The 24872-nt window shown below is 45.0% G+C and overlaps 1 protein-coding gene across 1 annotated transcript in view; it reads left to right on the top strand.

Annotated features, from left to right (window-relative positions):
• Nucleotides 1-24872, top strand: part of LOC137623331 (WD repeat-containing protein 13-like) — a 108871-nt gene that overhangs the window by 68852 nt on the left and 15147 nt on the right. The window contains exon 11 of the mRNA XM_068354134.1: nucleotides 16150-16268. Coding sequence (XP_068210235.1) covers nucleotides 16150-16268 — 119 coding nt within the window. The remainder of the gene's footprint in view (nucleotides 1-16149; nucleotides 16269-24872) is intronic.

The raw sequence follows: 24872 nt of genomic DNA, 5'->3' as shown, positions 1-24872 counted from the left end.
TTCACTAACTCAAGCCCCTGAGGCTATGACAAACAGAAAAATAACTTTGTGTTAGATCCTTTAGAGTACAATTCTCATTGTTTAGATTTGCAGCATGGTGCGAGACTCGTCCAAAGAACACGCGATGGGCTTTAGAGGGGTTGCTGGCTTGAGTCTGTTAGATCCTCTAGAGTACAATTCTTATTGTTTAGATTCAAAGCATGGTGCAAGACTGTCCATAGACCACATGATGGGCTTTGGAGGGGTTGCTGGCTTGAGTCTAGTGCATACTTTTTGGATCTTATTAAAGATTTCACTAGAGAGGTCCACTCCAAAGGTCTACAGAAGTGGTTTTAGCCAGGGCTGACTTACACGAGGTAATCGTAGTGCAAGCCAGGCCTTGTTTGTGTAGGAGTATGAAGAAAACTAGACAGAAATCTATCTATATTTCTGTTGGTTCCTTTGATTTCACAAAGGACACCATTTTTTCCATGATGATTCCTATTGTCTCCTAGTCGAATTTGATTTATACTCTTCGATGAAGTCAACTTTATCCTTAGAGATTCTAAACCTTTTGTTCTCCGCTAGGGCGAGATTCGTGAGAAGTAGGTTGTTAGTTGTCAAGGATGAAGGGCAAGCAGTCGACTTCTGGACCAGATTGGATAATGCTGGGTCCGGCAGAGGGAACAGCTTCAGTTTCAGTTCTAGAACTAGAGGGAACCAGTTGCTTTTGGGTCACTTGGGGGCCGCTACTGCTGCTGTCCTTCTGAAGGATCTTAGCTTATCGAGGACTCTTAGCAGGAGGATGGTTGGTGGCAACAGGTAAATATGGGGCCCACTTGTTCCGTTCGAGGGATGGGATGTCCATCGCCTCTGCCTGAGGGTCCATCTAAGGGGTTACATAATGAGGTAGTTTCTTGTTGTCGCTCATTGTGAAGAAGTCGGTCTACAGTTCCGGGACTTTTTCCGAGGTGAAGGAGAATGGGTCTGCATCTAGGAACCATTCTGTCTCTATGGGCTTTCGCCTGTACAGAGCATCCGCCGTCACGTTGTGGAACCTTTGTAGGTAAACTGGTAATAGGTGCCATCCCTTCTTCCCTGTCAGGTGGAAGATGGCTAATATCACATGTCCTATGTGAGATGATCTCGAGCCTTGTCTATTTAGACATTTTACTATCCCTTCGTTGTTCAGGGCCAATCTGATGTGGATTGTTCTGCGAGGGGATAGTCTCTTCAACATCAGGTAAACTGTCAGAGCTTCCTAAACGTCGATATGAAAGGTTTTGAAGTGGTACGACCAATTCTCTTGCACTTTTCTCTCGTGAGAATGGCCACCTTATCGTTTCGAGGAGGAGTGTACCTCCACTGATGGTTGTGGTGGTTGCAAGGGAATTGTTCGTGCTAGGCTTTTGGCTGTTGACCACGGCCTTAATAGCGTGCGCAATAGGGTCGGGGCCAGCCTTGGTTGATCTCTTCGAGCTTTTGATGCGTATCTTCTCCAGACTCTTAACGTATTTTAAGACGTGCCTTTAGCACTGGGTCTATCACTGCTGTGAACTGGAGAGAGTGCGATACCCTTTCCTGTTGGCGTTCTGAAATCCTCTTGTGACGGATTAGTCTCTTGACAGGTCCCTTTGTGGTGGGATGTAAACAAAACAACCCCCACACCCTTGATCACACTAACTGACAAATGTCTCCTCTGCACAAACTTTCCCCTTACGTTATCAACTGGACTCTTGGACAGAAGGAAAATGAAAACAAAACATAGCCTTAAAACTATATTAACGCAACCAAAAACAGAACACAAATTATTAAACTGACTTAACACTAAAACAAATCACTTATTACCAAACCATCCACCATATGCCATAAACCAGGAACAATCACAATTTATCAAAAATTCAATAGACAAAAAATACACACAAAATTTGCTGTATATATTGGTGCAAGAGGGTACCGAGAACTCGCCAACAGTCGGAAAAAACAATATCCCTTTAATATACCCAACACCGTCAGTCCACGCACAGTACCAAAAGCACACTTAAGACTACTGTAAATAAATTACTTAATACTAAACACCAATCATATTCTGCAACACACAAAAAATGTAATGCCAAACCAAGAGAAGTCCTTGCGCAAGTTGTAGCCTACTGGCACTGGCCAACACTATCGTACGGCCAATTCGACCGTGCAATCTTATGCGGTGGTCGTCGTCATCAATTGTCGTGAGAGAAATCTGTATTTTATAGCCGGGTCATCAACGTTCAAAAATTCTGTATTTCAGCAGTCTATTCCTACATTCATTGTCCGGTCCGGGTCGTCATCATCAAGCTATTCATATACAATATAATACACATGGCTGGCAAACACCACCTTCCAGGCCAAACTAAAACTCCAATGAGTCTAAAGGAATCCAAAGGAGGAATTACGGCCTGCAATAAAAAGAAAAAACGCTTACGAAAACTCCTAACTAGCTAAACTATCGCACTATAATCAAAGATAAATAATAAATTGTTCCTATCATTCACAATCACGACAAGCAAAGATAAACAAAACTTTACTTACTCAGAATATAAAAAAATCACTTCACAGCCGGTTTTCAAAGAACAAAAAAACATAACCGACTCCTGCTACAGTCAAATATCCAATGATTTCGCCCAAGACATTCATTACCGTCCTAACCTAGCTAAAAAGGTAAACAAACAACCTCAAATATACCGACAGTCTTTCCCACTACAATCAATCATTCGCTAACTACCCTTGTTCTTCGGCGCGCACCGCGGACACACAAACACACACGCACACACAAACACACATACTCTCTCGCGCACGCGCGATCTAACAAAACTAAAGCAAATGAAATTCTCTCTCTCTCTCCTCTCTCTCTCCTCTCTCTCTCCTCTCTCTCTCTCTCTCTCTCTCTCTCCTCTCTCTCTGACAAAACTAAAACAAATAAACACTTTCTCTCTCTCTCCTCTCTCTCTCTCTCTCTCTCTCTCTCTCTCTCTCTCTCTCTCTCTCTCTCTCTCTTTGACAAAACTAAAACAAATAAACACACTTTCTCTCTCTCCTCTTTGACAAAACTTAAATAAACACACACTCTCTCTCTCTCTCTCTCTCTCTCTCCTCTCTCTCTCTCTCTCTCTCTCTCTCTCTCTCTCTCTCTCTCTCTCTCTCTCCTCCTTGATTTGGCAAACAAAAAAAATAAATTAAGATAAAATTAATCCTCCACATTCCTCCCCCCTTAATTTGCCAAATCCTCACACAACACTTACCTATTTTCTCATTACCCAGATCGCAATCAGGAACAGGGCCTCGGCTTCGAGTAACTGGGCCTTCATATACCTGCACTCTCTCATTCACTTCTTCCATGTCGTTTTCATTCAACGTACTATTACTATTCCCGTCTATGTTCTGCTCGTCTAAGATATCATTCACTATTTCATCTACCTCAGTTTCATCTGGCCCGAAAATCCCACTAATTTCTGTCAACAATTCATCCATTACATCTAAACCATTTTCTACTTTAACAAAAGAATCATTCATACTGCTTATCATTCTCCTATCTTTCATTCTCGTGTTCGTCATACGTTCTCTTGCCTCATCTAACGAAAAACCACACACACTATAAGTATCATTCATACTCATCCAAGTTTCATCTGTATTAATACATTTATCTTCTATACTCACCTGTACATTTACACCCTTGTCCTGCTTATTTTGATTCCCGCCAACAACTACAAAATTTTCCTGTCTTTTATCCCCAGTAAAATTCTCAGACTTCTTTTTCTTTCCATACTCTACCAACACCAATTGCTTATCTTCTAAACCTAATGCCTCACTCATACTCGGTTCATACTTGTTCGTTTTCAGCCATTTATTCATACCATTCTCCTGAATATATCTTGGTACCTCCTTCCATTTTCGCAACTGATTGTGATGTGCCCTAACCTTTTCCACACTACCATCCACACTTACTTTACCTAAAACATAACTCAACTCACTAGAACCAACATCTAACACCTCATATGGATCTTCAAACTTATCACGTACCTTATTGACATTCATTCTTCCTTTTTCAATTACTTCTTTTAACACTTTCTTTCCCACTTTGTAGCTTTCAAATCTCTCATTTGCTTTCTTCCAAACATCTCTATCATTCTCGGACACACTCAATCTCGGTCTTACTATCTTTTCAAAATTCAACACAAACTTACACGGAGACATACCAGTACTATTGTGCACCGTCACATTATACGCCCACAACGCACGCCCAACATATAAATCCCAATCATTATCACATTTAGTCATCATCCGCAAAATTTCTGTCCTTTCAGCCAAATCATTCGCACTTGGCATATACGGAGTCGAATATACATGTTCAACGCCCCATTCTCTTAACATCTGCTCAAACTCCCATCCAACAAACTCTGGACCATTGTCACTTAACATTTTTGCAGGCTTACACACACTCATCGGCAACATCACTTGACTTACCATTCTCGCTACAGTCTCACTTCTTTTATTCTTGATGGGTACTGCATACGCAAACTTGCTCATATGATCGACCATGATAATCATTCCCACATGTCTCCTAGCAGTCACAGGCAACGAAACGCAATCAATCACAAACATCTCAAATGGCTCTTTCATACGTAACCTCAGAACAGGCGGACTTGCATGCATGCTCTGATACTTTCCCTTCTGACAATCCTCACAAGTAGTCGCTACATCCCTACAAATTTGACTCAACCCAGGCGTAAACAACCTCTCTCGCATGCATTCCCACAATTTATTCTTCTCCATATGCCCATACCTGTCATGCACTACCATACACATACTTACAGCTGCATGCATTGGAAATATAGGAACATATATATCTTCATCTACAGTATTCCCCTATGCAAAAAATACACAATATTCTTACAAACAATAAATCTTTTAACAACTTTCTTATACGCTTCCAAATCACACGGCCATTCTTCCACCCTATTACCATTTAAAATACATTCACGTAACCTATTTATTTCGAAACATTCACCTTGCATTTCTTCCACCTCTTCTTTGCTTAACAAATCTTCTTCACTCTTTGCAATATCAATCATGCCAACAAAATTCGCCATGAATACACTATTATCCTCAATTACTATTACCTTACAGCCATTCTTTGAAAGCAAACCCTTACCAACATTACCTGACACATGGTGCAACCTCAAAAAATCTATTCCCATAAAAAAACAACTCGGCATTTCATTCTCTCCCATTACAATAAAATTATGTTCAACTTCCATACTCCCTAGTTTCACCTTCAACCTCACTTCTTCCCAAACAAGTAAACTTCCCTGACCTATTCCATGAATTCTCACACTCGTACACTGTCTTTTCACTTCCCAATTGTACCTCTCAATTTCCCTGATAACTGACTCATTTACTAATGACACTTGAGCACCCATATCAATTAAACTACAATATTCATTCTCATTTATATTCACATGTCATCATCCTTCCTTTTACACCATGCATACATACATTTACTCTCCTTTCAATTCTGTCGCTCACTTCACCAATATGTTCATCATCATATTCACTGTCCTCTATACCGTCATATCTTAGATTAAGGTCACTTGCACCATTATCCTTCTCACTCAACAATTTGCAACATTCCTCATTACATTGCATCCTCAAGATATATTCCCTATCATTCTCCTTATATGCCCTATATTCCATCGGTCGATTCCATCCAAAATACAAATACACAGTTACACCATACAACATACTTACCACCATTAATATCTTTGATAATACTTCCCCTTCTAGTACACTACTCTCCTCCTCATATACCATTTCTTTTGACACTTCATTCATCACCCTTCTTTTAAGCTCACTTACGCTACCCGGTATTTCCGTATTTAACCCCTCTTGTATTAACTTACTTAAACCCATAAGGATACACTTATATACCATAACTTCCCCTTCACAACTCTACTCCACAACTAAACCTTCAGGCAACCTTTCAGAATTCTGATTACTCTCTTTATCTTCCATCCTCCCATGCATCCTCGACATCGCATCTGCTATCACATTCTTATTTCCCGGTACATATTCTAACCTAAAATCAAATTCATTCAAATCCTCTATGGTCCTAGCAACCCTTGCATTCACACACTCTTTCCTTATCATATACACTAGGGGCTGATGGTCAGTACGCACAATGAATTTTACACCATACAAAAATACTTTCAATGCTTTCACACAAAATCGTATTGCAGCCAATTCCCTGTCAATCGTCCAATACTTCCGCTCAGCTTTAATAAATGCTTTACTAATTACTCTCAATTGCTCTTCTCCATTTACTCTCTGCATCTGAACCAAACAACCACCCATACTAACCCCACTCTCATCCGTATACAACTCTAGCATATTCGCATTTTCACTGTAGTCTGGAAATGCCAAAGTGACGTCTTTCGCGGCCTCTTCCTTCAACCTTTCAAATGCTTCTATCATCCGATCATCCCATTTTAATTTTGTACTATTCCTTTTACCCGTCCATTCATTCAAAGGCTTCCCTATACCTGAACAATCTCTAACAAACTTGCACCCAAACTCAACCAAACCAAGAAAACCTCGCAACTCACGCACAGTCCGGGGACGTGGAAATTGTCGCACCTTATTCACAAACTTGTCACTCTTCCTTATACCAGATTCACCCACTACATGCCCAAGAAATTCCACCTCCCTGGACAACCATGTACACTTCTCAAGCTTAATTTTCACACCAACTTCAATTAACCGCCTCAAGCAACCGCATATGTTCCTCAACAGTCTCGCTCGCAATCAGAATATCATCTATAAAAACAGTCACCTTCTGCCGTTCGAAACCAGCCAATACAACATTCATCGCTCTTTGGAAGGCAGCAGGCGCATTAGCAAGACCAAAACTCAACCTTTTAAATTGAAAGTGACAATTTGTACTTGAAAATGCAGTAATGGGCCTGCTCCCCAATGCCAGAGGCATCTGGTAATAGCCCCGCACCAAATCTAATTTAGTAAAAACTTTCATTCCATGCATCTTATAAACACAATCAGACACCACATTCATTGGAAAACGTTCTTTAACAGTCACCTCATTCACCTTCCTATAATCAATACACATACGTAAACTTCCATCAGGCTTTCGTACAGGGACAATAGGGCTATTCCAGGCACTCTCACTCCTTTCTATTACACCCATACGCTCTAATTCATGACACTGCTCCTCTATCTCCTTGGCAATAGGCGGAGAAAAATGCCTGGGACGCTGATATATGGGGGTATCATCACTGAGAACTATTTTAAATTCTGGCAGGTCTGACCCCCCACAATCATCGTCACCGAGACTCATAACTCTCCGCTTATCCCATAACATCTTAAGCAATCGTTCCCTTTCGACCTCACTTATACTCTCATCTAACTTAATTCTTCCTTTCAACGTATCGTAATCCCAATCGTCATCGTTCTTTACCTTACCAGCCATTACCTGTCTCGCCTTAACATATCTTCCATCCTCTACATTGATCAGTGTATACATACATCCCATGCAATCGCCCTCACGTATTCCACGTACTCTCTTCCTCCTAACACTCGGCAACAACCTTACATACACCTGGGGTTCCTGCATATTCATAACACCATCATATATATACGCACTCGTTTTCACCAAATTACCTGCTTCCATACCTTCCACTACATATTCATCCTTGTCACTATTTGAAATTCCCAGACTGCTCGGCCATGCAACTTTTACACTAATAACCTCACCTTTCTTACCCGATAACTTTACACTTTCCTTTGCTACCAACGGCACTCCCTTCCACACCTTCGTACTCACTCTGCCGTCTTCCTTTAAATAAAATTCCCCACAAATATTACCTTTAACCTTTATTTCTATCATATTCACCCTTGGATGTACAATCATACCACATTTTTTCAGAAATTTATACCCAAGCAGTACGTCATATTTCTCATTCGCTCCCTCGACCACGTAAAAATCATTATCCTCCATCATCATCCCCCCAATCATAACATTTTCCCGCAACTTTCCTTGCACAGACATACGCAAATTACCAATACCTTTTACTTCACCCTTACATCCCTTAAATTCACAACCCTCTTTTACCTTATCATATGCATTCCTAAACATTAAATTGACACCACAACCAGTATCAATCAAACCAACCAACTCTACACCATTAAAAATCATTTTCACACATGCAATCATGTGCTCTTTCTCCCATCACATCTTCATGCAATAAACCCTCACGAACATGCATCACATTCACTCCCCACACACACGAAGACTCACCCAGCTGAACCCTCTGATTAATTAGTTTCCCGAACATCCTGGCTGACTTGATCCCTTCTTTCTACAAACCCTAGCTACATGCCCATCTGCACCACATTCAGTACACTTACCCCACGGCTCCTTGCACATTCTAGCATAATGACCATCCTTACCACATTTACCACAAATTACATTCATACGATTACTACAGCATCCCCTCGCTATGTGCCCAGTCATACCACACCGATAACACTTAACCACTTTCTCTTTCTTACAGTCGCTAATATGATGCCCTGTCTCTCCACACCCGAAACATGCTCCTAATGCCCATCTACACTCGTTCTTTTTATGTCCTACCTTCCCACACCTATAACACCTCTCTTCATGGATACCACTACCGAACCTAACCTGCTGCGTACTAGCACTTCTATCTCTCCAAACTTGATTTCCCTGTCTAAACCCGTCATTTCTCGGCATGGGTATTCCTACATTACTCACCCTAACACTTCTATCTACTACACTATCAGCTGCCCTCATTGGCCCTCTCATAACAGCATCTCTAAAACTACCAAATTCTGGCACACTTTCCTCCATTCCAGTTCTTACACTCACAGATTTACTTTCTTTCATACACCTATCCAACTCGTAATCCTCAACTATCTCTAAAATATCATCCCAAGTCAATCTCTCTCTAGTCCACCTCATTTTCTCCTTCCGTTTCAAATTAATAAACTCACACACACTCTCTGGTACTGTACCCAAAAACTTCATTAGTTCCTTATTTTCATTTATTCCTTCGTCCCCATACTTCTTTCTAGCCAATGTTTCTAACCGACATACATACATCGAGATTGCTTCACCCACCTTCATTCATGCTTCATCAAAATCATTTTTTCGCTTATACCTAACACTACCTTTCATACGTTTTACCTGTTCAATTATCCTCTTCTTTACACTTTCATACTCAACCTCTCCTACACTCATTATCACCCCATACATCATCAAAAAATATCCTGACAAAAATTCTCCCAACTCCCTAGCCCAAACTCTCTTACTATCCCCATACTTAGCCTGACAAAACTTTTCATATTCCCTAAAGAAGTCATATACATCCCTACTGCTATGTTCATTAAAACTTTCACACCTAGGTACCTCTCTCATAAACACTGTCTTACAAACTTCCTCTACTTCATTCTCACTACTATCTTCACTGTCTACTCCCTTCTTGTTGCCTTCTTCTTCATTTAAATACAATGAATCTAGTTCTACACTCAAAGTCCTATCTTTAACTATTCCCTTCTTACCCTTTTTCTTACTTACCACCTTCACCCATTCATGATCCTCCTCACTCACACCCTGACCTTTCTTCTTTTCTTTCTTCACATTATCTTTACCTTTCTGCTCATTCTTCCTATCACCCTTCGTTCCAATCTTACTATGTCTAGTCCCTTTATTTTCAATATCACTGTCACTAACTTCCCCATTATCACTTACCCTATCCTCTTCCACCATCAACCCGTTACCAGAAGCAGAAGCCACTCCTCCGACTGCACCTTCACCCATGACAGTTTTCATCATCCCATTACTTGCCCTAACATAGCTTCCATTCGTTTCTCATTTTCTCGCATCCTCATCTCAACACCCCCTTCCACTCTCTCTACAGTTCCCTGAAGTCCCCTAAGTTTCCTTTGCATCTCCTCATTCTCACTACTTAACCTCGCATTCTCCAACAACAACCTCTCCTCTCGCTCATTAGACAACCGCAATTCCTCCTTTAACATATACAACTGTTCCTCCATTAACTCCATTTCAATACCATTAATATTTTAAGTAATTCCTAAACCTATTTACCCTTGTCCAACAGTCCAGTTCCAATCCCACCTTCAACAGTCCCTGTTCGGGCGCCAAATTTATGTGGCGGGATGTAAACAAAACAACCCCCACACCCTTGATCACACTAACTGACAAATGTCTCCTCTGCACAAACTTTCCCCTTACGTTATCAACTGGACTCTTGGACAGAAGGAAAATGAAAACAAAATATAGCCTTAAAACTATACAGTATTAACGCAACCAAAAACAGAACACAAATTATTAAACTGACTTAACACTAAAACAAATCACTTATCACCAAACCATCCACCATATGCCATAAACCAGGAACAATCACAATTTATCAAAAATTCAATAGACAAAAAATACACACAAAATTTGCTGTATATATTGGTGCACGAGGGTACCGAGAACTCGCCAACAATCGGAAAAAACAATATCCCTTTAATATACCCAACACCGTCAGTCCACGCACAGTACCAAACTCACACTTAAGACTAAATAAATTACTTAATACTAAACACCAATCATATTCTGCAACACACGAAAAATGTAATGCCAAACCAAGAGAACCTCTTGGTTCACACGCAACAGTCCTTGCGCAAGTTGTTGCCTACTGGCACTGGCCAACACTATCGTACGGCCAATTGGACCGTGCAATCTTATGCGGTGGTCGTCGTCATCAATTGTCGTGAGAGAAATCTGTATTTTATAGCCGGGTCATCAACGTTCAAAAATTCTGTATTTCAACAGTCTATTCCTACATTCATTGTCCGGTCCGGGTCGGCATCATCAAGCTATTCATATACAATATAATACACATGGCTGGCAAACACCACCTTCCAGGCCAAACTAAAACTCCAAGGAGTCTAAAGGAATCCAAAGGAGGAATTACGGCCTGCAATAAAAAGAAAAAACGCTTACGAAAACTCCTAACTAGCTAAACTATCGCACTATAATCAAAGATAAATAATAAATTGTTCCTATCATTCACAATCACGACAAGCAAAGATAAACAAAACTTTACTTACTCAGAATATAAAAAAATCACTTCACAGCCGGTTTTCAAAGAACAAAAAAACATAACCGACTCCTGCTACAGTCAAATATCCAATGATTTCGCCCAAGACATTCATTACCGTCCTAACCTAGCTAAAAAGGTAAACAAACAACCTCAAATATACCGACAGTCTTTCCCACTACAAACAATCATTCGCTAACTACCCTTGTTCTTCGGCGCGCACCGCGGACACACAAACACACACGCACACACAAACACACACACTCTCGCGCACGCGCGATCTAACAAAACTAAAGCAAATGAAATTCTCTCTCTCTCTCTCTCTCTCTCTCTCTCTCTCTCTCTCTCTCTCTCTCTCTCTCTCTCTCTCTCTCTCTCTCTTTGACAAAACTAAAACAAATAAACACTTTCTCTCTCTCTCTCTCTTTCTCTCTTTGACAAAACTAAAACAAATAAACACACTTTCTCTCTCTCTCTTTGACAAAACTTAAATAAACACACTCTCTCTCTCTCTCTCTCTCTCTCTCTCTCTCTCTCTCTCTCTCTCTCTCTCTCTCTCTCTCTCTCTCTCTCTCTCTCTTGATTTGGTAAACAAAAAAAATAAATTAAAATAAAATTAATCCTCCACACCTTTATCTCTCTTCCCTTCTGAATAGAATGGAGAGATGGTGTGACTTCAAGTCCCATTGGATTCCAAGCCATTGGAACTTCTGAGCTGGAGAAGGTGAGACTTCTTGCAATTGATGTTGAAGCCCAGGTGTTCTATTGACTGGATCACCTTGTTGGCTGCCTGCAGACAAGTAGTCTTGGATGCTGCCCATACCGGTCAATCGTCTAGATATGCTAGTAATTGGACTCCTTCGGAGTTAACTGCTAGATGATTGTGTCTGCCGGCTTCGTGAACATCGCTGGGGCTGTATTCAGTCGTCCGAAGGACATTGCTCTGAAGAATCACTTCTTCTGTAGCATGAATCCTAGGTAGGAGGAGAAAGGGCAGCTCAATAGAAGATGCCAGTGAGCATCTGTTGGGTCTATTGAGGCTGTGTTTGCTCCTTCTGGTAGAAGGGTCCTTATGTGTTGCCAAGTAAGCATCCGGAACTTCTTGTTCTCGATGAACTTGTTGAGTGGAGACAAGTCTAGAATGACTCTGAGTTTGTCTGAGTCTTTCTTGGGAACACAAAACAGCCTTCCCTGGAATATGATGGACTTTGCTTTCCTTCTTACCTTCTTGTTCAAGAGTTCTGAGGTGGATTCTTCTCACAAGGGGGTGGAGTGTTAGAAGAATTTTTGAAAACAGGGTGGAATTTTGTTCCATTTCCACCTTGGCTGTGGGGCCAGGGATCAAAGGTCCCGCGATCCCGACAGTGATACGGTCTGCCTCCTACCTGGGACCCCTCTTTCGGTGTGGGATCCTGTGAATTTGTTTTCGTAACCACGTCCTACTCGGCCCCGGGACGAGTTATCTCCAGGTGAACTTCTCTTAGGGCCATTTCCTTTCTGACAACGTTGGGGTTAAAGATTGGCGACTGAGCCACCAGTTGTTGAGGGACCATCTGGAAAGTGGTCTGAGGCTTTGTGGTCGTAGTCACGGCAGAAAGTTGTGCAGATCTGCATGGTCTCCTTGCCTCTTATTTTTAGGCTAGAGACCTCTGTCTGAGGAAGATTTCCTCTTTGAGTTCATGCCCCACTTGGAGAAGGTTCCCGTTCTCCGTGGTTGCTCTGGCTATGATCTCTTGGAGTAGTTCCTGTGGGAAAAAGGTCTTTACCCCAGATGTTCGAGGTAATCAGTTTCCTTGGTTCATGTCTTATGGCTGCTGAGGTCAAAACAGACTCTCTGCAGGCTCTCCTCACTCTGAGGAAAGCATTTAAGTCTTTCACAAGGGTACCATGTGGAACTTAGCCAGGAAAATTATCCTTTCTGGGGCATTCTGTAAACCTGCACTCATTTCCAGGCAGTTCTGATGAGAAAGGGAAGCCGCTAGTCTCTTTCGTCTTCTATTCCCTCCTCATAAGATGATTTAGCAACTTCGGAAGGTTCTCATTGAACTGCTCGCCTGCTATCTCTGGATCCAACTTAGAGACGGAGAAGGCTAGACAGACATCCTTCCACTTCTTCTCGCAGGCAGGTAGTGCTAGAGAGAATGGTTTGTCTTCCTCTAGGGTTGAGTAAGGATTGCCCTTGTTGACTGCCTTGACGGTGAAGTCTAGTGTTTTCTCCGAGCAGGGGAAAGTGATGGAGGAAGGAGCAAGAAACGTGGGATGTCTCTTGCTCAATGCTGAGACTTTGGAGTTGGTGTACCCGGCTCCTTTCAAGGTATTCAGGATGATGGCTTGCGTCTTTTCATGTTCAAAGACAATGACCTCTTTGGGTACCGTTTCCTCACGGGTTGTATGTTCATCCCGCAATCTCATGTAGCATTCTGGGTAAACTGAAAAGTTAGGCCAGAATTCAAAATCTTCAATCAGTTTGGTCCCCAACTTCTCTGAGACGAATAGTTTCCCATTCATCATGGGCATATACTCTGTATACCTCCACGGGTTGGTTTCGAAATGGTGAGAGAAATTCAGCACCTTAAGGAGCTTCTTGGTAGAGCTCTTGGTAGGTCTTGGGCAGTCCGTCCTCTCTTGCAATAGTATCTGTTGCAGTCTGAGTGATTCTCTCATTGTCTCTTGTACCTTTTGGAACAACTCCACTCGATACCTATATTCCAGCAATAGCGGAATCCTCAAGTACTGTATATGCAAGAGGAAAAGTCCCCCCTTTTCAGTTTTAACAGGTAAAGACGATCACTCAGCCTCTCATCGCTAGACCTTTCCTAACTCATATGGACTTACAACTTGCCTTTCCCCAGTCGGAATTGAGACCTTCCTTTCGGAACATGGTTCAAATTCTCCGATCTCTAAAGAGACGACCTTAAGTTCGTCATCACCAGGCAACAAATTTTCACCTGGTTTAAGAAGACAATGTTCCTACACACTCTGACAGCAGCCATACGAGTCAAGGAACTTCATGCTCTCTCTTTTGACACTGCCCATTAATGAGAAGGGCGAAAGGCAACGTTCAGTTTCGCTTCTGAGTTTGTCGCCAGACACAGTCTCCAGAGGTGACGGATCCTATAAAAGTCTCCACTCGGTAACGGTAACGGACGATCCAGATCATCCATTACTATACCCAGGGTAAGATATGAAACTACCTTAAGAGAACGGCAACAGCCAACCCGTATCCCTTCTCTTGTCATCAGCCCTGGGAGAGACTAAAGGAGGATCACCAAAACATCATCCCTGCTGGATTCACAAAGTCACCAATTATGCCCTGAATCCAGAGCGACATGACGACTCACGATGTGCATAGCTATACCTCTGGCCCTTCTAAGCAGATTACTCTATGATGCAGGTTTTACAAGGAGTGTGAATGCTATAGGTAACTTTCACAACCTTTCTCCTGCACGACGTGACCCACAGGAACTCGATACGATCTCTATCATTCCTTGTGTGCCTGCACTCTTCGTCAGCGCAGGAAGGACCAAGAGGAGGGTCACCAAGAACACCATATCAGCATGGATTCGCAAGGTCATAGACCATGCACTGAATCCAGACCCGCATCCTTCACATCGCTCCAGAGCTCATGATGTCAGGGGCATAGCTACATCCCTGACATTCAAGAGAAACTTCTCAGTGACGCAGGTTTTTCAAGTGGGGTGTGGAAACGTCCAACTATGTTCACATCCCACTACCTGCAAGACGTGACCCACAGGAAACTCGATGCGTTTTCTATCGGTCCTGTGGTGGCTGCACAACAGCTGGTTGTATACCTCAAGCTCCTTATTGGACAAGTAGCAGAAGGTTGAGGGCATTGTTACCTGGTTTTAGTCTGCGTGAATAAAAAGGTTTCACTGGCTCTTTATTCTTTTCTTCATCCTTCCTTCTCTTGGGAAAAGCAGCATCCTGGGTTCTCTGCACAAGCTGATCTCAAACCACTGCAGGTAAATCATGCTCCCTTGTGTACCTAGTATTAAAACTAATACTGTCGCGTCCCCATACCCTAGCAAGGTGGTATTGGGAAAGTCTTTGTTACAACAGCTTTTCCTTCCAAAGTTTAAGGAAGAACTTTACCTGGACAGTCACACTTCTATATCTCTCAACACACAGCTTGCGTAGGCTGTGGACCTTGCATAACAAGGTTTTAGCGAGGTGCAGGAACTCTTTATTGTTGAGTGCTGACATACAGTACTCAAATAAGGAGCCCCCGGGTAAAGCCGAAAGCCAGATTGGCAGGGACATCCACCCTTCCTGATGGGGGAGTCACCCCTAATAAATAGCGTGGTTTATATTCCAGTTACAGAACAAATGACAAATTCATAGATAATTTGTATTTTTGTATAAATACCTTAGGTATTTATACAAACTTACCCGCCAGCCTTATCCCCTTTGAAGTCTTACCTCCAAGCAAAGTGAGCTGAATCACAGGTGTGCGAGTGGGAGTGGTAGCAAGCTACCCCCTCTACCCACCGCTAACTATCGCTGTTGGTAGTTAACCCTCGCTGAATTTTAATGGCTTGTTATTTCAGCTCCGCGGAAAGTAACACCCCTGATAAATAGCTAAGGTTTGTATAGTTAGGAAAACTATCTATGAATTTGTCATTTTATTTCTTTATTTTTTTTTTCCGGCTCTTTATGCTGCATCTATCATTTGCATTTATTTTATCTCAACCAATGATACTGTACTATATATTATTATTATTTTTATTTATTTATTTTTTTTTTTTTTGCTCTGATTCAAATTTGAGACATTTGACTATATGAAAAGATGCCTTCAAATCTTTTATGTAACATGATTTAAAATTCTTTTGTACAGTGTGTTTAGAGAATATTGTAAGGTTTGATGTACAGTACAGTACTGGTTATTAAAATCCAGGTAACTACTGTATTAACTACTGTATTTTATCTCCGCAAATATGATTCTTACTCTAGTCATTTTCTTTTTATTTAACTACAGGGTCGTGGATAAAGAAGGAGGACTTCGTTTAAAGCGGAAATTCAATGTTGCTCATTCGTACCAGCCAGTACGCTCAACTTTTTGTCCATTAATGTCTTTCAGACAAGGTGCTTGTGTAGGTGAGTTCAAACTTGTAACATTACTGTTATGTACTTATAGCAAAGGTTGTAACTTTAAAATGTTCATCTATCCTATCTATTTATCAAGACACCTCCCCCAGTTTTGGGGGGTAGCTGACATGAAAAAAAAAAAAAGGGAACAAAAGGGTACTTTTCCTTTCTTCACTCCTCCCAGCCTGACGAGGGATTCAGCCTTTAGTCATCAACAAAAAATTATTATTGTGACGAGTCATACCTCTAGGTCACACTGCTTATATAGTATCTATGAATCATAACATTTTGACTTTTAACAAAAGAAGAAAGCTTTCCATACTCTCTCCTCGGGAGATAAGCCACGGTACAATGCTCAAGAAGGTGTCTGAATGGTTCCCACAGCTGGCAAACCCCTTCCCCACCACCTCTTGCAGTTGCACCTTTACAGTGTTTACGTCACCAGAGAAAGTGAGCATTTATTTGCAGTGCTCAATTGGTTTATCCTTATAACAGGTGTTGAGAGTATTGCCATACTGTATTCCGTTTATTATTTTAATTACTTCAAGTGCCGGGATAATTCAGGTATGTTTTGTGTCTTCACCTGGTAATATTAGTTTTGATTTTTTCCAATATAATAGTTATTCTAGCACTAAATACAAACCATTCAGCTTTTTACCGTGGAGATATATTTTGGCCACAGCTGAAACCAGCCATAAGATTTCTAGTAAGATGTAACTACCTACCACTAGTTAGCCGGGGTAGGACTAACCATCCCGCTCATACACAATAGCAACAACTAGCCATTTTTTGTTTTGGCTCGTGAGTGAGCAGACGTTCTGTGTCTCTCTCCTATTAACATTTAATAAACTGGCTATAGACATTTACGCTGTCAACTTGTTTGGCTTCCTATGGACGACAAACTAGTAAAATGATGACCTTGATCCCCAGATTTCCCTTAGGTGCAGACACCGTTCCTTCTAGCAAAGCAGCAGCACCCTACTGCGGGGGAGTCTATCATTGCCACTGGCAACTCCTGCCTTCCTTGGGGCGTCTGGGTATCCCCATTCAAGAAATCTCTTTCAAGAGTGCAACAGTTGGAGGCATAGCGGGAGCATTCACGTCCTCCACAGGGGATGAAGATGGTCTTCCTCTCCAAGACACTAGAGTTCTTATGCTATTAGCTGCAGCACATTCTGCTTTTGCTCGCTTTTGTTCCTACAGCTCCAGCGTAGGAACAAGTACAGTTGCAGACTGACTCCCCTCGGGGTTTTCCAGTCGGGGGGGGATCTCTTGAGGGTCAATCCTGAAACTAGCTTTGGCTACATTTAACAAGCAGCGCTCAATGCCGACCTTCAACTTGAGGTTGTTAACTCGAAGCAGAGTGCGCTGCTTGGAGGTTCGCTTCCAGATGTTGTGTAACCATCCTGTTTTGGGAAGGACACCCTTCACCAACCCCAGGTTTAGGGCAGCCTTCCCATTTGCGTGAGGGCTTCCTTCCCTACCGTTCGTGGGAAAGGCGGCCTTCATCAGAGTAGTCGGGGTCGTTGCTGCAGAAGGTGATGCCTGCCAACCGCTTGCGTTCAACGCCTCTCACCCCTATGATATGAGTCTCGTAGGTAATTACCAGTATGTTTGAAAATCATTTATCAGCTCCCGAGGTCTTTTAAGCTTCTGGGCTTAGTTCTAAATGTCATGTTCTGATTTCATAATGTTTAGTACGTTTTCAACAGTAAAGTGCAAATGTAAACATCAAATAGGAAATTGTCTGTGTTTCTGGTAGTAATGTGTCCTCGAGTTCTGGTTTATATGAAATGTGGGAAAATGGATTAAACAATTGATTGTTCCAACACGAATACTTACCTCGAACTACTTTCTTAGGAGTTACCTGTAATCTCCTCTCTACCGACCAGAGTTTTGTGTAGGATACCCTAAAACCCATTTTCTATGGAGGGCTACCTCGGGCGTAAGAGAACGTGCCTCGAGGGTAGCTTTGCGCTAGGTCGAGGTCCGCCTGGGTCGTGACCGTCAGTAAGTTCTCTGGTCGCGACGTGTCAACACGTCGCTCTCGTTCTCTCTTGACCCTTTGTGTGCGCCGCGTGTGTCCCACGTGTTTACCGCGTGGTAACTTGTGCTCATCCCTTGTGTTCCTGTGTGTTCACTATCCTTCCTTGTGCTTCCCAAGTGTATTCCTTTGATTCCCTGCGTTCCTGTGTCTCGTGTTTGTGCATTATGGAGCAGATCCGCCGTTGTCCTGGGCCTAGAGCCGGAAAATCGTGTGGAGCGTTCCTCTCCAAAAGTGAAGTGGACCCTCACTCCCTTTGCTCTTCCTGTAGGGGCAAAGTTTGTTCGTCGTCAGATATGTGCCTCGAGTGTGTTGGTTGGAGTGACATTCAGTGGGTGCGTTACGGCACGAAAAAGAGGAAAGCGTCAAAGCGTTCACCCAGGAAAGCTAGTGTTTCTTCGCCGCTACCGTCGCCCAGTGAACGGTCCAATGGGGCTTCTGTCTCTCCTTCCCCTACCCAGAGTAGGGGACGAGGTAAATCCATCAAGGGGAAAGAGCCGAGCGTTCTTCCCCAGGAGTCTGGTGAATGTGAAGTGGGGGTTGCGGGTCCTTCTCGGGCTAGCGAGGAGCCCGGTAGTGCTGTGTCAGGGAGCTCTGGAGACTCGGCCCTTGTGCTTGGGGGGCACGTTTCCTCTTTGTGGGGTAGCAATGTTATTTCTGTGTCTTCGCCCCCTTCGTGGGCCTGTGTTTCAGGTTCTTCGGCAGGCGGCAATAACCAGGGTAAGTTAGGTTCCGCAGGGAGTGATGCCTTCGGTTGGAAGCTGCCTAAGACACCAGGTAGGTCCCCTATGCGGATGGAAGAGGGCCTGGATTCCTGGTTCCCTAGTGTTGGGCGCCAACCCATGTTTCCAACCCCTCTCACGGAAGTCCCTGAAGCCTTCCTGCAACCCTCTACCTCGGGTACACAACGAGTCGCTTAGTCCCCCGCGGTCCCCGCTCCCGCCCGCCGTACAGTAGGTACAGTGACGTCAGGCTCTTCGGAGGAGTCTTTCTCGTCGGGTGAAGAAGCCAGAAGAAGACATCGGCGTCGGAGAGAGCGGTCCAGGAGCAGGCGTTCCCGCTCAAGGTCACGTTCCAGGTACAGCAGGAGGCGCTCCCGTTCTCCACGAAGGAAACATAGGAGGAGTAGGTCCCCCGATGGCGATTGGGTTTTCGTACCTCGTGAGTCGGAGCTTCAGTGTTCCCCGGACCGGCGGTCCAGGGAGTTCTCGCCAAGGAGACCTCCCTCCAAGCATAGTTATGACCCTCGCAGGGAGAAACGCGAGAAGGACTCGGCAGGAAGGCGTAAGACCGCGCAGCCGCCGGTTCACCCCACCCAGCGGGGGAACCGCGCTTCCTTACGGGCAGCCAGGCCGAACCAGCCCAGCTGGTGCGGCCTTTGGACTTTAAGGAACGGTTCCCGCTGTCGGGTCAGCCCACGGGAACCGCGTCCTCGTCCTCCAGGGAACTGGAGCGGACACTAGTCCTCGCCGGTTCGGCGATGCCTGTCCTAACCCCCGCCCCTGGTGCGGAGACCTCCGCCGGGGAGGACCAGTACCTCTGCAGGGGAGTTCCTGTTGTACCAGGACCAAGGCGCCTGGTGGGGGTGCCCGGTGACCCGGCTCCCCGGGCTCAAGCCGAAGCTTCGGTCGATGGTAGAGAGGGCTCCCCGACGGAGGACTCGGCCTATAGAAGAGTGATTGGCCTAATCAGGAGGCATCACAAGATTGAAGAACCGGCAGCTACCGACGAAGACTATTGGAGGTCCAGCCTTATCCGACTGATGCAGGCCCCTGCCCAGCCAAAAACCTCCCTGGCCCTTCCTGTAGGCCGGGATCTCGTCCTGGGACAGGAGCACGTGGATAGAGTGGTGGCAGGTAATGCCGAAGCCCCCAAGACTCAGAGCTCTTCTAAGTTACTCCAGGGGCTCAAAACGCAGAGCAAGGTCTATGTACCAGAAGGACGACGGCCGGGAGCCTGCAAAGTAGAACCTTCTCTCGACATTCTGGGACAGGGCGTCTCGGAAGACAGAGCCTCTTCAGCCCCAGTCTGTTTTTCTCCATCGGAGGCTGCAATGATGGAGGAAATGTCTAGGGACCTTGTACACGTCTCCTCTTGGCTAGACTGGTGGGCCTCTACCTTAGTAGGGGTGCAAGCTACCTTTGACCCCACAGACCCGGAACAACAAAGTCTCCTGAGGGAACTTATCACCTCCGGTGGCAAGACGCTTAAGTTCCTGACTTACCAGTCCCTCGCCCTGACCGCGAATTGGCTTCGCAAGAGAGACACCGTCCTGGCAAAGGTGTCCCGAAAGGTCCCAGACAGAGAGGCGAGGGCCATGAGGAGCCTTTATTTGTGGGGTGACTCCTTTTTCCCCTTTAAGGACTTAGAAACTATCATGGAGAAAGTGTCCAAAAGGAAAGACTTAAACATGCCCAGGCCTACGCCAGTAAGGAGACCCCCCTACAAGAGGTCAGTCTCAGACAGTGCCGCAACGTCTCAGGCCTCGCCTAGCATGGCGAAGCGAGAAGCTCCTTCTTCCTCCTGTGCCTCAGCGCCTCAGCCCCCCCATAGAGGAGCCCCAGCAGCTTCAGCCTCCTTTAGAACAGGTTATTCTTCCTCCAGGAGAGGCCGTTCAGGCCGCTCCTCCAGAAGGAGATAGAGTGAGAGGCCCCCTATCCCTGCCCAAGCCTAAGGTTGGGGGATGCCTCAGACTATATTGGCAAGCATGGAAAGCTCACGGAGCAGAGCCCTGGACAGTGTCCATACTGAAGGAGGGCTACAGGCTTCCGTTCTTAGCGGAACCCCCCCCCCCCTCTAATTCCGGCCAGCCGGTCGGAGTGGCTGGTTCCCAAGGATCCGTTGAAGAGAGCCGCCCTTCAAGAGGAGGTGTCCTCCATGTTGGAGAAGGGCGCCATGGAGGAGATCCTACACCCAGGCCCAGATTTCTACAGTCGTCTGTTCCTGGTGGAAAAAGCGACAGGGGGTGGAGGCCGGTTATAGATCTGTCGGCCCTCAACAAATTCATAAGGAAGACAGACTTCAAAATGAACACCCCGAAGTCAGTCATACTGTCCTTGAGAGAGAAAGATTACATGATGACCATAGACCTCAAGGACGATTACTTCCAAATTCCGGTCCACCCCTCGAGTCGAAAGTTTCTCCGGGTGAAATGGGGTACCCAGATCCTGCAATTTAAGACCCTTTGCTCCGGACTATCAACAGCGCCCCAGGTATTCACGAGAGTCTTCACGACAGTCTCAGTGTGGGCTCACGAACGAGGCATTCGCCTCATCCGGTACCTGGACGACTGGTTGCTTCTTTCCTCCTCGAAGGACGTCTTGGAAGAGCAAGGGATAAAACTTCTCCAGTTTTGCAAGGATCTGGGTATCGTGATCAACCCGGAAAAATCGAACCTATCCCCCTCCACCAGAATTACCTATTTGGGGATGACACTAGATACCCTTCTGGGAAAAACATTTCCTTCGGAAGACAGAATAAGCAATCTGAGGGAGATCCTTCGTCCGTTCCAGTCGGGGCAACCCAGGAGAGCGAAGGACTAGCAAAGACTAATAGGGCATCTGGTGTCGTTGGAGAAACTGGTTCCCCAGGGGAGAATCAGGCTCAGAGCCGTCCAATGGAACCTGAAGAACCTCTGGTGCCAACTGGACTCGCAACAAGAACTAATCCCAGTCCTACCAAACACAATGCCCTCCCTGGAATGGTGGCATTGCCGATCGAAATCGCTCAAGGGGATGGCCTTCGCGAACGACCCTCCCAAGTTACTTCTGTTCACAGACGCCTCCAACCACGGATGGGGAGCCCATCTCCTCGACGAGACAGTGAGAGGAACCTGGATGGACGGGGAAAAGAGCCTACACATCAATGTCCTAGAGTTGAAGGCAATCCAGAAAGCTTGCCTACACTTCGTAGATCTACTAAGGGGAAACACTGTGGCGTTGATGTGCGACAACGCCACAGTGGTAGCGTACATAAAGAAACAAGGAGGTCTGAAGTCAAGGGAATTGTGCGATCTCGCCCTGGAGATTCTAGATTGGGCAGAAACGAACCAAGTTGTGTTGTTAGCAAGGTTCATCCCCGGGAAAAAGAACGTGCTGGCCGACGGTCTCAGCAGGATGGGCCAAATAGTAGGGACAGAATGGTCCCTCCTTCCAGAAGTAGCCAAGCTCATCATCCAACATTGGGGTTCCCCGGTGTTGGACCTCTTTGCAACCAAACTGAACGCGCAACTTCCCGTGTATTGTTCTCCTGTCCCAGACCCGAAGGCAGCCTTGGAGGATGCCTTTCAGCACAGGTGGGACAACCTAGACGTGTACGCTATTCCCCCCTTCACGTTGATAAGGCAGGTACTCAACAGAGTAAGGACTGCCCAGAACTTAAGGATGACTTTGGTAGTGCCCTGGTGGCCGGAGAAAGAGTGGTTCGCAGACCTAAAAGACCTGGCGAGTCAACCTCCGTGGCCACTCCCCAATAGGGCAGACCTTGTACAACAACCTCATTTTCTCAGATTTCACGACAACCCACAGTCTCTGCGTCTTCATGCCTGGAGACTATCGAGCGACTCCTGAAGAAGGAGGGGTATTCATCAGCTACTGCTAAGAGGATGTCACTATACCTGAGAAGGTCGTCGGCAGCGGTCTACCAAGCTAAATGGGCCGCCTTCACGAAGTGGTGCACTTCGAAGCACATTAAACCCCTCAGAGCCTCGGTCCCGGACATAGCGGATTTTCTGGTATATCTCAGGGACAAAATAGGAATGTCTATCCCAGCCATCAAAGGAGTACGAGCCGCCTTGGGTCAAGTCTTCCTCCTGAAGGGCATCGATCTGGGTTCCTCTAGGCACATCTCGATGCTTGTAAGAAGCTTTGAGCAGTCCTGCCCCCCACAGGCAGTTAGGGTGCCTCGGTGGGACTTAGCGAGGGTCCTGGAGATGTTAAGTGGCCCCCCCTTCGAACCAATGAAAGATATCGTAGACAGGGATCTCACTCTCAAGACAGTCTTTTTGCTGGCCTTGGCTTCCGCTAAAAGAGTAGGGGAGATCCATGGGCTGTCTTATGACGTCTCTCATTCGAGGGGGTGGAAGGAAATATCCTTCAAGTTTGTTCCCTCTTTTGTGGCAAAGACCCAGAATCCAGCTGTCTGGGACCCTAAATTCGAAGGTTTCGCTCTGCCAGCAATACCTAGGATGGGGAAGGCTGAGGATTTGAAATTATGCCCTGTCCGTGCCGTTAGAAAATACCTTGAAAGGACGGCTCATCTCCGGCCAGGCATCAAGAGCCTTTTCGTCTCCACGGGCGTTACTAAGAAATAGGTATCCAAGAACACCATTTCCTTCTGGTTGAAACAGGTTATTGCCAGGGCCTCAGGGAAGAAGCTCTGGCCTTGCCAGGCATCCCCAAACCCCATGACATCAGGGGTCTGAGTACGTCCTTAGCCTTTGAGAAAAACATGGCAGTGGGTCAGATTCTTCGAGCAGGTACCTGGTCTAACCAATCAACCTTCACTGCCCATTACCTCAAGGACTACTCGAGGAAGTCCTTAGACGGGTTCTCCATTGGAACAGTCATCTCCGCTCTCCAAGTGGTTTAACGGTAAAAGCCCCAGGATCAATCATGGATAGCAAACCGGGAGACACAGGTTTGTTTCCTTTCACCCTATTCCCCGTTTTTCCCTATCCTTATCGGAGAGAACCCTCTTGTAACCATTGGATAACACGTTTCTCCTCAACTACATTACTGGATTCAACATCAGAAGAAGTTTTTCAAAGGGTGAGTACTTAGACACTAACGTGAGCTCTTTGTGTAGTTACCCTATCGTCCGTTTTCCTAATATTTTTCGTTTATACCTAGGCCTCTTGGCTTCCGCTTACTGGGTCTGAAAGTCAGAAAGGCACTCCCGCCTCCTAAAGTGTAAGTCTCCTAAGAAAGTAGTTCGAGGTAAGTGTTCGTGTTGGAACAAATCAAAAATTTTAAGTAATTTTTATTTTTCCTAACATACTTACCGAGAACTACTTTCGGGTAATGGCCCTCCCTTCCTTCCCCGAGTGCCTCTCTGCCCTTGCGAGGATGGTGCAACATCCGAAGAACTTACTGACGGTCACGACCCAGGCGGACCTCGACCTAGCGCAAAGCTACCCTCGGGGCACGTTCTCTTACGCCCGAGATAGCCCTCCATAGAAAACGGGTTTGTTCCGTAACCGAAATACAAACCACGCTATTTACAAAGGGTTATTACTTTTAGCGTAGCTGAAATGGCGAGCCATTAGAATTTAACGAGGGTGTATTACCCCCGCGCTAGTTAGCGGGGGGGTAGGGGAGTGGTAGCTAGCTACCCCTCCTCCCCCTCACACACACGTGAATACTCACTTTAACTTTTGGCTCGGACTGTGACAGACGTCTCTGTCTTGGTCCTCGCTTGGCAGCCATTGTCTGTTTTGTCTTTACTTAATCGCTTACTTTTCTTTTACTCAATATATATGTAAACATGTTTTCATGTTTGTATATATATTTGAGTATAGAAATAAGTAAGTTTCCTTTTCAGATGTGTGTGTGTAGTGTACGATATCTACG

Source organism: Palaemon carinicauda, chromosome 30 (genome assembly GCF_036898095.1).
Source record: "Palaemon carinicauda isolate YSFRI2023 chromosome 30, ASM3689809v2, whole genome shotgun sequence".
NCBI classification, from domain to species: Eukaryota; Metazoa; Arthropoda; class Malacostraca; order Decapoda; family Palaemonidae; genus Palaemon; species Palaemon carinicauda.
This window is presented reverse-complemented; position numbering and strand designations above follow the sequence as displayed.